We start from the raw sequence: 15,403 nt of genomic DNA on the forward strand, positions 1-15,403 counted from the left end.
TTATACAATAAAGGTTTAATTCATTTCAAGTCTATTTTTGGTATCAGTCATGTGACGGTTTCTGGTCAGGATTTTATTTTGAAACACTGATGAGTCACTCGCCTCCATGTTTTTTACACCCACGATGACGATGATGACGGTGATGATGATGATGAAGATGATGATGAGATGTTTCACAGTTTCACTTTGACCTCCTAGAGGAAATTTCCCCAGACTAAAGAATTTAAATGAATCCACAGAACTCTTGTATGTTAGATTAATATTAAATATAAAACAATAATTCATTAGTATTTAAACACAATGTTTACTTTTAAAATCTAATTTTAATAAACAATCTCACATCTTTTGTTGAAGCACTTCAAACTTATGTTAAAGAATAAAGTTTATCTTTCTCTGACCATAAATACTTTAATGTGATCAAAAATTAGTTTGTAGTTTTTAAAACGAGAATATATTTGTAATCTTTGATTTAAATTAAAATTATTTCACCAAATAGTATTTTTGTACCGAATAATCAATAGCTTACATATCTATAATATTTGATAAAATATTTATTTTATTTATACATCTATTTAATTTATCGACCAAACTAAATAATTTAAATGCAAACACAAAATCTCAAATCTTGAAAGAAAAGGAAAATATAATCTGCCCCTTTTTCACACGACATTAAAATACAAAGCAAAGAAATAAATATAATATATTTAAGGGACACATTGCACAAATAAATAAAGTCTGTAATTCACTGACATGTTGCATATGTGTAGAGTAAATTAATATTGCATTGTTCATGTTGATTGTTTGTAATATTTCTATTTACTAATTTCTCTTATGTGGGATCAATAAAGGTGATCTGATATTAATGGAAAGAATCCAACAACATATTAATCAATAATGATAATAGTTGTAGTCCAAAAATAATTGTCATTTAAATGTTTCAATTTAATCCAATTTTTATATATATAAAAAAGAATCGTAATAAAAATAGGATTCGTTCCCTTTCTTACTTTTTGAATAAAGTAACTTTTGTGTAACTACCCAAGTACTATGCATTCTTTGCTGTATCTTTGAAATAAATGTATTTAATTATTTAATATTCCAGGTTTTCATTTAATATCTTGTCTTTTATTACCACAAATCTTTCTTTTTCATTTCTTTTTTCTTACTTTATGAACAAACACAAACATTACAGTCTCTTGAGTCCACGACAGTCTGTCCATGAAAAGACGACACGTCCATCTGGAAGTTGTGAGTTTATTGATGTGTATCCCCCTGTAACCATGAATCTCCATTGGTGTCAATCATTTTATTTTTGTCTTTCATTTTTTTATTCAAAAAATCACTAGTATTTATATCATATTAGTCCCCGGTCCCCTCCCACAATCAAGCAGGCAGTTACAAGATCGAAAGCCAGTTTGGGTGCATAGTGAGACAGTCACATACAGAGATACTGTCACAGGAAGAGAAAAAAATAGAAAACAAGAAAACAAACTTAAAAATATAGATCATATCATTTCATATAAGAACAATGCACACCACAGGTAATCCTCCAGAAAAAAGCCATGATTGCGACATCAACTATACAGGCATACGAAGACGATACTAAGAGAGAGAGAGAGAGAGAGAGAATTTAGGATTCTCTTTACTCGTCCGTGTCATTCTCTACCTTTAAATATACCCAAGTTATTCTCTTTCTTTTTTGTATTCCTAGAAACCAGCTCTCTAGGCCTTTGTCTTTCTGTCTCTGTTTGCCTGCACAGCCCCCCCCCCTCCCCCCCCAGCTCCAGGATGTGTACAGGGCCCAACCCCCCCAAAAAAATCTGAATTTTTACTCCCACGAATCCCCCAAATTTGGTAAATTAAAGTTTTTGTCCGGTCACAATTGGATTTTCATAACTTTTGGGGGTTTCATCTTGTTCATAACTCTGGGGTCGACCCTGTATCGTTGACTGTTCTGCTGCTTTATGAACAGCAAAGCCAACAGCTGCTCTATCATGTGTTTTCAAGATGGCTGTTCTAGTAATTAGTTTTTGCTTTGGACGATTTGTACAAAAAACGAAATTTCATGTCCACTGTCACGATATATGTGCGACTCTTCGTTAAATCCGCGATGGAGCCCGTCAGCTACATAGAATTGGAAAAAAAGAAATTCCACAATACATTCAACTATGTAACACGTGTCAATCTGCATTTCCTAATTTACTGATTTAAAACGTTTTTCCCTGTTAAGGAGGGTTGTGGTTTTGTGATGGAGGAGAAGGTTCTGTGGGATGTGTGTGAGCTGGGGGCCTGTGCACAGCTCCGCCCCCCCCCCCCCCCCGTGTTGGCAAACACTCCTGACCACCGAGTCGAGAACCCTAAACAAACTCATGACCCTCTTCCCCGGGAACAGAAAGGTGGAATAAAAACATCTACTCTCATATATTTATATATATATATTTAAACTGTATTATGTATCTGTTATCGTAACAAAGAACAGAAAGTAAATAATTCATGATTTCATTTTTTTCTCATTCGTTGTTTCACTATACATTTTAATTGGTACAAAGAACCTTCATATACAAGCAATCTATTGAGAGGAGAGAAAAAGAAAAAAGAACAAAATAAAACACCAATTCTTTTTTTTGTTTTTTAAAGGAACCATCAGAAACAGCTCGGGTGACGGAGAATTAAAGTGAAGCGTCTGTCGGGCGCTTCAATGACGGCTTCTCCAAAAAACAACGCTTAGATCTCGCTTGATTTTTGCCTCACGTTAAAAAAAAATAAAGAAAAACATCTGAAGAAATGTTATACATCTTGATCTGAGAGAGAGTCGTCTTGATAATTACAGAGAAATCTGCAGGATCACATTTTTCTGAAATGCAAAAATGGCAGAAACGTCAACTCTTCAAAAGAAACATGATCAGAAAGGAGCTCTATAGTACAATGGTAGCAGTAGTAGAAGTAGTAGCATTATTTAAGGATTGTTTTCAACAAACCAGTAAAATGGAGTTTGGATGTTTGAAAATAATTGTAACAATAGCATCATGTGTTATTGGTCAGTAGTATGTTCCCCCTCTGTCGAGACTCCACAGCGCCCCCCTCAGGCTCCGGTTAGATCTGCATCTGCTCCAGGTATTTGTAGGTGGGGTTCTCGTAGCCGTGGTTCTGCATCTTGCTGAGGTGGCGCTCCTCCGGGGTCAGCATGGGGTCAACCTGCGAGAGACAGACAGAGGACGTTTGACCTCGACGGGAGGAGAAGACGTTTGACAGCTCGGCTCAGGACGGCACAACATGCTGTGTTGGTCGTATGCAAATGCTGCCGGGACGATAATCTAATTAATCCTGAATTACCCAGGCTCCATCTGCAGGAGACGTGATCGTTTATTGTAAATCAGACACTTAATAAGATGGATGGCAGTTCACTGAGTGTGTGTTAAACCCCCTCGAGGCTCAGACCTCCACCCTGTGATGCCCTCACCTCCACGATGCCGTGACTGATGGTGCCGTATTGCCTCTTCCTCAGAAGCACCAGGCTGATCACGATCACAGTTGCTATGGCCACGGCAATCACCAGCAGGCCAATCAGGGCGCTGCTCCCGAAGCTGAAGTCCTCTCCCAGGGGACGGTAGGACTCCTGACAGAGACAGAGAGGGGACAGTGAGGACACAACACATGCAAACACAGGCGAGCACTGAGAGACACAATGAAGCCCATTCTCTGTAAAATGTATGAAATCGTCCTTTTGATATTTCCTTACACTGAATAAACATTGAAATAGTTGTTTCATGATCAAATGAACCATTTTTAAAGGGGGCAGAAAACTTTTAATTAATAAATAAATCAAAAATGTTTACAATCTGGGAACTTGACATAAACAGTCGTCTTAAGTTTTGCTGCTACTTCTCCGAAGTGCTCACAAGCTAAATCGAGCGCGAGCCTCACATTAATATAAATAACTCAGCGTCTGCACACGAATAGAGACGATACCCAGTTGATCTGGAAGTGGATCTGCTCTGCTGAGAACTCCAGTCTCCACCGGGATGTCAGGGGCTCAACGATCTGTGTTCACTTCCAGTCAGAGGAACCGCTCAAAACTATTTATGAGGATTTGAAAAGTTTGTTTGTCATGTAGGCTCGAAGTCATTCTCATCATCGATATTCTTATTATTACCAGAAATAATCTATACCAGAGTAAATTATTATCCTGATCCGTCTGGGTTCCTAAAAATCAGAACCCAGACGGACACGTCCAATAGTTTCTAGAGCCTGACCAAATCTTTTTGGGGGATTAAAAGTTTCTGATAGAGATAAATATTGGCCAGTATACATATATTTAAAAAAAACATATTACAAAAATATAATTTGATATTTTACAGTTCAACTATAAACTTTGTTAAATATAATAAATATAAATAAACCTAAAAGACAGATACAACCAAACATATAGAACTTAAATATTGGTGCATATAAGAAAACAAATGCTAATTATTTCCCTTAAAATTACTCTTTTATTTTATTTAAAACCAGGAAATTTAAAACAATTGGAATTTAATTTTTCTGTTATTCAGATTTGATTTGAACTCTGCAGAGCAGGAATAAAGGACACTTTTATAGATTCATATTCCTGAAGTGTGAATCTCTTAATCTCTGACTCTGTGACTCTTGATTTTCATGTCATAAAACCAGAGTGAATCCTTTGGACAACATCCTTTCGACGGAGGATCTGTAAGAAACGGTCGACTTGTGAACACGTGTGAACACATGCATGAAACGTGTCTTTGTGAAAAGATGGTTTAAATCTGGGCCAATTGGGTTAAACACACATCAGTCGACCTCACGATGTAATCTGGCACATATGACACAAACTAAAATCATATGCAGTCAGCCATTGTAATTTTTTTTACTGCTCATTCTCACACATAAACCGAGCGCGGCCAGTTTGTGTGGATTCACATTCGTCATATGAACGGAGATTTACCAATGTGTACATTCTCATAACAAACATGCGTCCATGCAGAAATAACCAAAACGTATTATCCCTTTTTAAAAACAGGAGAGGGGATTATGGGTATATGTTCCAACGTTGTGTTTTTTCACTTCTCAGCTACAGAGCTGGTTGTTTACACACTCCCTCCTTCTGTCACCTCCTCCCCACTACAGATAACTACCCCCCCCCCTCCCCCCTCCCCCCCAATAGCCCTGTGGAGGTCGCAGCTATACTCACCAGCTCATCATCATGCATAACGCTGCCTCTCTCTGCACTGTAAACCACTTCTTTAACATCCAGACTGTCAACAATCACCTGTCAACACAGACAGGGGAGCCCAGGTTACACTCACCACAATGTGAGCGTCTGTGTGTGTGTTTGTGTGTGTGTGTGTGAGACTGATGGAGAGACAGAGGGAGAGAGAGGAAGGAGGAGAGAAAGCGAGAGGCTGTGATTGTTGCAACCAAAGTAAACTGTTAAGAATCGTGTGTGTCGGTGATGAGACACTTCGTCTGGAAGGAGAGAGGGAGGTGGTTTGCAAGCATCAACAACAGCCTCTTCTAAAACAGACTGTCAGCCACTCGTTGGATTTAATCTGTGTGTGTGTGTGTGTGTGTGTGTGTTCATGAGGCAGAAACTAAAAATCTGCTTTCTGTAGAGACAGAGCAGTCCGGAGTCTGTTTCTCTCAGGAAATGAAGGAGTGAATAATAATAATCATCATCATGTGAGACACAACAGGTGTCACCACAATTTTTTCATTTTTTTTTAACCCCAGATTGCTCCGTTGTAGATAAACTGGCATTTCCCCCAAAAAAGAATCACATGCATATGAAAACACACACACACACACACACACACAGACACACACGGTTAGTGTTGGATTAGCATGCGACTCGCGGGGGGGGGGGCGAGCTGTGGGGGAGAAGGGTGCAGAGGGAAGTGGCGTGCGATGACCGGAGAACAAAGCGTGAGTCTGAGTGAAGCCGCCCGGCAGAGACGTGTGAGTTTGCTGTGACTATGACAACATGGTTACAGGAATAGTCCGAGTCGTTAATAGCTGAACTGAAGAGAGATCTGTGAAGGCGCTGCTGTACTGTCTGTACTGTCTGTACTGTCTGTACTGTCTGTAATCATTCATTTCTCTCACCTCAGACTGAGGTTGAGTTTATTCAAAATCAGGAGAATTGTCTTTTGTAAGAAACAGGATTAAACTCAGGGTTTCTGCAGGTTTACATCTGAAACTCTTTATGACCATAATGAATTAAATTTAAGATCTATGAAGCCAGTTATCTTTAGTTTCCCATAATTTCTTATGTATAAATTGTTGTTTTATTTCCAATTGTTGTTTTATATCCAATGCACCAAACACACCAAGGCAATTTCCTCTATGTGTAAATATAAAGGAAATTAAAAGAATTCTGATTCTGATTCCCTGATAAGGTGAAGTTGCCTCATAGAGAATAATCGTTCTTTTAATAAGTTTTAGTGTATTTTTTACATATTCTTATTTGGCTTCTTCATATTTTGTATTATAATGCACATATTTTGTATAAACTGTACTTTATAATCTTTCCGGTATTTTTGTATTTCTATTTTTTGTTATCCTCTCGGTTTGCATATATTCCTATTTTCTTCTTGGCAGGAGAGACTGTAATGAAAACACATTTCCCCCTCAGGGATCAATACAATATTTTTGATATGATATTTCTAATAATAATAATACAACTTTGGCAGTTATCTTAATAATGTAACGATTTACTTTCCAAAAATCATTGAAATATAACAAAAACAGAACACAACAAAAATGAGAAAGATTACTTGAACAAAATAACGTCCATTAGATTAATATCCATTAGAACCAGTTTAAAACAGGCAGTAAATGGCTAAATAATTTAGTTGGAAGATCTTCAATCCTGACTGGGAGCATGGGGAGTTAGTGGCTCCGCAGTATAACCGACCGTGCTGCACTTTAAAGTTGATTTAAGGATCTTAAAATCAATCCTACATTTATCCAATCTGCTGTAGTATTTTATATTATAATATATTTACGACTTTTCAAGGCCTAAAATCCAGATAATTGAGTTTGAGACTATTTAAGACAGAAACCCTGCACCGACCAATGTCCTCACACAGCTTCTCAGTGTTGGTGCTTTCACGACGCTGCTCTCAGATCAGGTGTTGAGACACAAAATGCTTTCAGGCCCAAACAGAAGGACAAACCCACAGCGGCGACGATCTCTTACCACCTTCTCGCTGATCTTGGGTTTGCTGTTGATGATTCTCTCCTCGGCACCGATCAGTCCGTCCAGACCAGACATGGCGGAGCCTGCGGGAGGGCGAGGGGAGCACGGTGAACAACGGCAGAGCAGCACAGGGCGACAGACACACAAACAGGGATGGTGGTATTGATGGTTGTGGGGCAGCTGCGACACAGATAGAATCAGCTTCTCCTCCTGACAACTGTCGCCTCAGTCTCCTGGTGACAACAAAGCCCTTTCTTCCATCCAGCACAGTGTGAGCAGTGTGAGGACCAGCACGACACTGACCTTACATCTCCTACAAAAGGCCCTCTCAAAAACGGGGCTTTGCATAAAGCTGAGATTTCTCTGTAAACATCCAGTACGTGTGTGGACTCATTAAAAGAAGCCTCTCGGGGGAATTATGAGTCATCCCCCGTCGTGTAAGTGGCCGAGACTAAGAAAATCAAAAAAAACTGGGCCAGAGATTCAAATATGCATGTTAGACTGATGGGTCTGAAATAAGCATAGGGTATATTTATACACACACACACACCAGATATGGCATGAATAAACCAAGAGCCGTGAGGAGAGCGAGCGAGCGAGGGAGAGAGCGAGAGAGCGAGAGAGCAAGGGCAGGGTCATGAACAATGTAAAGCAGAGTCTGGTGTCGGCTTATTGTCTGCTGCCGCTGCTGCCAGTCAGTCAGCCGCTGCCAAACGATAAAGATTAGGACAATTGCCTCTGGATTAAGCGAGGGAACAATGACGTGTGTTTACGAGCCTCACTCAGCAGAACAATCACATGGTACAGCCGGGTACACACACCAACGCCACAATGGAAGTGACCTCTGAGTGGGATCAATGTGACCTCTCATCGGCATCGATTTGAAAAAGTGCTAAAGTTATTATTTGAGTCAATCGTCAGGAAAATAAATGGAAAAATTCATAATATGAGTCGTTTATCCAGCGTCAATTATTTTCTGGGTGACGATGATGTTTTCAATGAGCGACGTGTTTGGAAAACATCTGGATGGTCTTGATGGATCCACGATTCCTTTGTCAAAGTTTTGGAAATTAATAGACTGAGGAGTCTACTAGGAATATTCATAGCTTAAGCACGAATGCAGAAGGTTGGGGCGGGTTGCAATATTCAGAAAGAATAAATCAATCGATGTATCATTTAGATTCAGCCGTCGGTGGGAGGTGTCTCCGTCTCCTGAGTGGGATCACAAGGTTAAGCTCAGATCAGACAGAAGAGATGAGGCGACCTCGTCCGAGCGTCGGCTGGAAGAGGACAAATGGGCCAATTTAATCTGGACAGCGGCTCAGCGGCGGAAACACTGAGCCTCAGACAGGATCACTAAATCACACCGGCCCCATCCGGGAGAGGAGGACTGATGAGGTGTGTGTGTGTGTGTGAGTGTGTGTGTGTGTGTGTCTTTGTCGAAGTTTCTGAGGACGACTCTCAGAGAGAAAATCTTCCTGTGACATTTCTCTACCGCTGCAAGAAGAAGCCACTGAACTTCACTATTCAGCCTGAGGGGGATAATCCGAGTGTGATGAAAAGCATAAGTAGAACTGACACCCGAGCACGACGTCAAAGTGAGTCACCCAGAAAAATTATGATAGAGTCAAAAATTAACCACCAGAAGGTGTCTGATAAAACAGAAATGGTGGGAGAGAGCTAGAGAGAGAGGGGGAGAGAGGGAGAGAGGGAGAGAGGGAGAGAGGATCCCAAACTGCACCAGGAGGAAAGGAAAAGGAGAACATGGAACAAATCAGTCGATGGAAATGGCTCAGGGGATGAGAGGGGCTGGGGGGGGGGGGGAAACAAGATGCAACAGAGGCACCAACCTTTCTTGAAGGCACGTGGGGAGTCTGATAGATCGCCTTGGCATTAGAAATGAGCAACAGAAAAAAAAAACAGAAACAGAAAAGGGGAAGGGAAGAAGAGAGAAAACTTAAGTGAGAAGAGAAAGGCAGGATTATCAAGCTGTGTTAATTGATTAGGAAAAAAAAAAGAGTCCAGCAGGGAGGAGTCCGAAAATAAATTTAGAGAGATAAGCAAACTGAAAACAAGGAGCCGTTTCCCCGAGTTGGCCGGCTGCGTCCGAGCCCCGTGGGGGGGGTTGGCATGTAAATCAAATGTTCCACTGGGATCTACTGGTAATTTTCCTTCAATCAAGCTGGAAACGTTCCAGCCGTCACTTTCTTTTTCCTTCTTCTTGAGGATTCAATCTTTTGTTCGGGCACAAATGTGACAGAGAAGAGAAAACCATGACTGCTCATTCCCCCCCCCCACCACTAAGCTATTGGCTCCAACTCTGCAGCAGAGCCGGAGGCTTTGTGCATTTATCTGAACTTCACTGGTGCTGTGTTGAAGGCTGGGCCGGAGGGAAACTGTGCAGCCGCAGATAAGTTCCAAACCAACGGCCCCGCAGCACATTTCCACTGGCATGAGACACATTGTAAACCTATTCTTCCTCAATGTGAAACCCTTCTGCTGCGCTCTGTCACCGGTGTCCTTCAGAGAGAGGGACGTGAGAGGGCTGTGTGTTCCCCACGCAGCCTCAGGGACGCTCACTGAGCTGCTGGTGTCGGAGGCTGCGTCTGCTCACCCTCGGGCTCCGAGCGCGATCCCAGCGATGTGACCTGGAAGGGCCGGTAGGGCTTGTCCTCGGACACGGGCACCTCCACGCTCTCCTCCTCCTCCTCCGACGACACGGTGACGTCCGGCTGGGATTCGGAGATGGACGACAGGAACTGGTCCATGTCGGCCTTCTGCTCCTGGAGAAGCTCGTCTGAGGGAGAGAGACAGAGAAAAGCACCTTTTAGACAAAGATCCCACAATAATGCGATTAAGACGACTCCTCGTTATGTGGTCTCTGCTTCTTTATACTAAACCAAGAAAACGGCATATTGACGAACCACTGTGTGACGTACAAAATAGAATATTTCACAGACATCACTGTATCTCCGTGACCCTGTTCTGACCTGGTATTAACAGCTTAGTGATCTGATCAATAAAGGTCATCTTTAAGTTCTGAATGCATCTTATTGCATCTGGAGGTGGTCTGGGACTCGTGTGTGAACGCAAATGCTGAAGTTTCACATTGAATCCAACGTGTTTTTACGCTTTGGTCAAATCTTTCCTCTTTAATCCAGATGCATGAGATTCACTGAGCCCCCCCCTGTCTCATCTCTCACACGCACAAAGACACACAAACACAGGGACGTGGGACACATCTGTAAACTCAAGCTGTGCAAACACAACATTCATATTCCTACGGAGCGGGGGAAGTGGAAGACACACTCACGACTCATCTCTTTTGACAGGTGTGAACAGAGGAACTCTCTCAGGACGGATGTTAATACCACGTCTGAACAGGGGACAACCTCTACAGCTGATAGAAAGACAAACCCTTCCCCTGCACATTCCATGTTCGTACCGTTGATGGAGAACGGCAAGGGTGAACAAAAGTGCAACATCCCCACGTTAAAACCAGCTGTGGAAAAAAAGGGTCTTTCTAAAACTGGCACATGCTAACACCACTCAACCTGAGACGTGGCAGCGCTGTGCTCAATGAGAGGTTCACCAAATAGAACCAACAACCTTTCCTGCTGCTGTAAGAGACGCCCGCTCCCATTCCTGCTAACGACCAATTAGTATTTATTTTTCTGAGAGCTATCTTCCATGTAAATCTGCACATCTCCCAACAGGATGCTCGCATGGTGAGAGCTGTGACCCAGTTCTGTCACTGCACCCACTTTAATCTGCGCTGCACCACCACCATGCTGTGGTTCCTTTAATGAAGAAAAGGAGACAAAGGGAAATAATACAAAAAAAGTGCCAGACGTTGAAGGTGTTAAATGGAGCCACTGGAGAAGAACACATCCCCGGCTTTAGATCCAACATTAAAAAATGAAAGCTGTTGAGACCCTCAAATGGAGACAGTGGTGGCTGTATTAAAATCCCCTCCACAAATTCATCCTGAGGAGGAGACAATACTTCTCTCTCTCTCTCTGTCTCTGATAATCGCTCTACTGGTCTTTTCCCATATCTGTGTTTCCCTGTGCACAGAGAGGAGACTGTTGTTTTGTCTGGAAATGTGATGCATTGGCTTTATCTGTCTGGCACATATGCGAATTCCATCCCTGTTTTCATTTCACTTCATTTTTATTAATGCACACTGTCCCTCCTCCTCTTCCTCCTCCTCTTCTTCCTCCTCCTCCTCCTCCTCCTCCTCCTCGCTGCCTGGAGGCTTTCGAATGAACACGACTCACCGATTTCATCCTGAATCTCCTCGGCCACATAAGGTACTTTGTAGAGCAGAGACAGACTCTGGTTCATCCTCTCCTCAATCACACGCAGATGGGTCATCACCTGTCGGACAAATGGAAAAAAATTCAAAAGGTCAAACGTCTTGGCAGCACGGAGACGATGACTTTTATTCCTGAGCCCAATTCAGAACAGAATCTTCTTCTATTTGCTAATAACTGCTGGTGAATCCTGATATCTGCTGGTGGTTGGAAACATAGCATCAGGCTAGTGTGGAAGACAAAGATAATAACATATATATGACAAGTGATTTGTGGAATTTATCTCATTTAAATAAGGAAGTAAGTAAATAAAGTTGATTTAATGTGGCACCTTTCTCAAACCAAAGTGCTTCACACGAGTAAAATAACAAAGGAAAGTAGTAATACACAATAAACAACAATAGAGATGTATTAATTCAAAATGCACATAGTGGGAATAAATGGGCTTTAAAGGCTTCAGCAGATAAGAGGCAGGATTCTTTTGAGATGAATTACTTGAAAAGATGAATCACTCGTTAAAATTTTCCAATTAACTGAATAATCATTTCAGGTCTAATCCAGTGCCGACGACTGTTAGAACAAAAATCTTCATCCCAACAGTATTCATATGAAAACTCACATTTCAAATATTCCTTTATCCCAGAAAATCCCTGTGTAACTCCATTGTCGTGCCCCTTGTCATTCAGGGAGGTGACAAGTTGTGTCACCTAATAGCATCACAGATTACATCCTCTTTTTATGGGAACCACACAGGAGAGGCAGTGAGGAGGAGATTAAGATTCATCCTCAGAAACTGGTATTAGCACGAAGACAAGATTCAAATCCCTCTGAAAAGACGACGACAAAAGGCAAAAGAAAGAGACAAAAGATGAAGAAGACGACTGGAATGTCTCCCAGTAGAACGCACACCAGTGCCAGGGCCCAGTACTCCCATCAGATTCAATCTAGCTGCACCAAATTTCACACACTCATAGATATCAGAAAGTAGTCTGCCCATTTATCCTGCTCTGCATCCCTCCACCAAATTTCGTGGTAATCTGTTGTGTAGTTTTTGCGTAACTTTGCATAACACCACACAAACGAACAGTGGTGAAGACATAAACTCTAACACAATAAGGTAACAACACAACGAGAAGTAAGGTTCGGTAACAGCTGCCCCCGAGCGATAGATTCAACTGTAATTATTTGTAAAAGACACATGAAGAGCAGGCACCACATGTACTGAGGCATCGACAGCGGCCGCAGGTTCGATTCCGGCTTGCTGCCCTCTGCCGTGGGTCACCCCATCTCTCTCTTTCTCTCTTTCACTCTTAATCTGGCCTATCAAATAAAAGACAGAACATATACTAAACGTCAATCCATTACACATCTGTGGACAGACAGCAGACTGTTCTCTGCTCTGAAGATAAATTCTATAAAGGGAGCCAGTTGCTCGTGTTCACAAATTCAAACTTGTCACAGAAACTTCCTCCTGGTAGAGAGGAGATATGAAGCGAGACTCGCTCACAGCCAGTCGACCCACAGACATGAAACAAGTTGCTGCATGTAATATTCAAATCAGAAGCAGAAGCTCTGAACCGACTCGACAGGATCGACTGCCTGTCAGTCCCAATGATCACCGCTGCTTCACAGTGTGGGCATGAAACACACACACACACACACACACTCTTTTGATCCAATAGGTTGTCAAAGTTCTCTCGTCGGCTCCACGGTGTCGAGGAGAAACATTTCCACATCTCCGTTGCCAAAGTGTTTGGCAGAATATGAAGAGCGCCGGGCCACTGAGCGGCTCTTGGCAGGTAACTGGTGGTTATTTCCCACCGTGATGGTTGACTTTTTGAATCCTCGGACACATGGCTGCAGTGCACCGGAGCCAGCCACAGATGGCAGTAATGCACCTTTACCCCATTGAGAGGCGGGCTGCAGCCTCTCTGGCACCTTCCTGTGCACAATAGACAAACAACCCTGCAAAGATTATATATACCTCCCACGGCTGGAATCTAGATTTCCCTGCATCGAGCAGCCTCAACTTAACAGGTGAAGCTTTGTTAGGAAAACAGAAAGTCCCGGTTATATTAAGAACAAAACGTCAGAGGACGGTTTTGCCAAATCTACCAGCAAGCTGCACTGAACTGAACAGACAGATTTGATGTTGCTGCAGGATTCAGTGAAGAGACGAGCAGGGAATCAACACAATAACACAGTGAAAGCAACACAACACAGATTCTCTCCTCATGGCTCCGCACTCACCAGCTCCCTAATCACCACAATTCATCTAAACAGCAACCCTCCTCTACCTCCTCTTCCTCCTCCCTGTGTTGTTGTGATGCTTGAGAACAACTATAAATGGTGTCAAAGGGCACTGACACACACGGGCGGGTACATCTAACGCAGGAGCTTCTTGCAGCCAAGTCCCCGTGCAGCGGCTCAGAGTCCAGCATTACACAAGACCTGCGCAATTTTAATCTTCGGGGCTGAGGCTTAAGTGAATGAAACGCCCTCCCTCCCTTCCCCTCTCCCCCTCCCTCTGACAAGCCTCCTCTCTCCTCCCGGGCTTCAACTCAGAGAAACACACACACTCTCTCTCTCTCTCTCTCTCTCCACCTCCTACGCACTTAGAAAACAGGACCTGAGAGGCTGAGACATCATTATCCTCCCCCTGTCAGAGCAGGAGCAGGAGGAGTGTGAGATCTTGGAGTGGCTCAGCGTGAGGTTTCAGATTCGATGCCTCTCATACAGAACATCTTTATTGTCATAACTAGGCTGGGAAGGATGAAAAAATGAAGTGCACAGACCCGAAGGACGACACAGTTGGTTCACGATTAACTGTGCAAATCTAAGATAAGTGTTTCCAGCCAAAATGCTAAAGTACTTGCTAGTTCCAGTTTCTCACATGGGACGATTTTACGCTTTATGCTGTCTTACATTGCTCTAAGATGAATATGAGTAATGGATTGATTAGTTTGATTAGTTGATAACACTGACCTGTGACTTCATCTGAGCAGCCTTCTCAGGATCCACAGCCAGGACGTGCTGGTAGTGTCGGATCGTGTGCTGACGGTCTTTGTTCTCCGCACGGACGTAGCGTCTCAGGGCCTGCAGGATGCGGTGGGGCTAAAGGGGGGGGGGGGGGGGGGCATGATTAGTAGTGTCGCGTGGCAGCTTCACAACCAATCGTGTGATACAGACTTTTAGTATGATTGTATTTAGTGATAAGGGCCGACACCGGTTTCAATGCATGTACATGTCGTGCCCCACGTGCTGCCGCTCTACTCAGACGCCCCCCTCTGCCTGAACGCTCTGGAAATGTTCCTATTGTTGAGAACATGTCCTGACGGTTTCATTACTAAAGTCCAGAGGTAACACAGAAGTGATGTCAGCCTCGTCATCTTCTGCAGCACCTCATGAAACACCGTCATACTACAGAAGATGCAATCAACAATTAAGAGCTGGAGATAAAACAGAGGCAACATAGATTCAAAATAAATGTATGAAAGTTATTCCCTCTGGGCAGCAAGTCACAAACTAGGACTTTGAGTCAGGACCGACAGGCTATAGGATCGAAAGATAATTTAGAAAAAGGAATTATATCAAAGAGTCAGATGTCAGAGGAGGATAATATCTGAGGGTTCAAATGTGATTGACTTTGTGCTCCTGCAGGATTGTGGTCTTTTCAAAGGATATGAGATTAGCCACAGGCTGTAAGTAGTGTGAGGCCGAGCGAGGTGTGACAGACACGTGTGAGTGTGTGTAAAGGCCTCAGTATGCTTCTCCGAGTCCGTTTCGGAATGACGGACGGACGGATCGGACGGACCCTTTTTGATTTATAGTTCTACGAGCCTTTTTCTTGTGAAAACAATTCACCGCCAGAACA

The 15,403-nt window shown here is 42.8% G+C and overlaps 1 protein-coding gene across 3 annotated transcripts in view; it reads right to left on the reverse strand.

The window, feature by feature from the left end:
* Positions 1–1,240: 1,240 nt before the first annotated feature.
* The window catches only part of aplp2 (amyloid beta (A4) precursor-like protein 2), a 54,180-nt gene continuing 40,017 nt past the window's right edge, over positions 1,241–15,403 (reverse strand). For 2 of the 3 annotated variants that reach the window (XM_053422611.1, XM_053422609.1), the window contains 7 exons: positions 14,515–14,643; positions 11,494–11,593; positions 9,828–10,010; positions 7,214–7,296; positions 5,207–5,284; positions 3,461–3,616; positions 1,241–3,195 (listed from right to left, as the gene is read on the reverse strand). In XM_053422611.1, the coding sequence (XP_053278586.1) occupies positions 3,094–3,195; positions 3,461–3,616; positions 5,207–5,284; positions 7,214–7,296; positions 9,828–10,010; positions 11,494–11,593; positions 14,515–14,643 (831 nt within the window). In that variant the 3' untranslated portion in view covers positions 1,241–3,093. The remainder of the gene's footprint in view (positions 3,196–3,460; positions 3,617–5,206; positions 5,285–7,213; positions 7,297–9,827; positions 10,011–11,493; positions 11,594–14,514; positions 14,644–15,403) is intronic. The other variant, XM_053422610.1, reaches the window with a different exon arrangement.

This window comes from Pleuronectes platessa, chromosome 5 (genome assembly GCF_947347685.1).
Source record: "Pleuronectes platessa chromosome 5, fPlePla1.1, whole genome shotgun sequence".
Lineage (NCBI taxonomy): Eukaryota > Metazoa > Chordata > Actinopteri > Pleuronectiformes > Pleuronectidae > Pleuronectes > Pleuronectes platessa.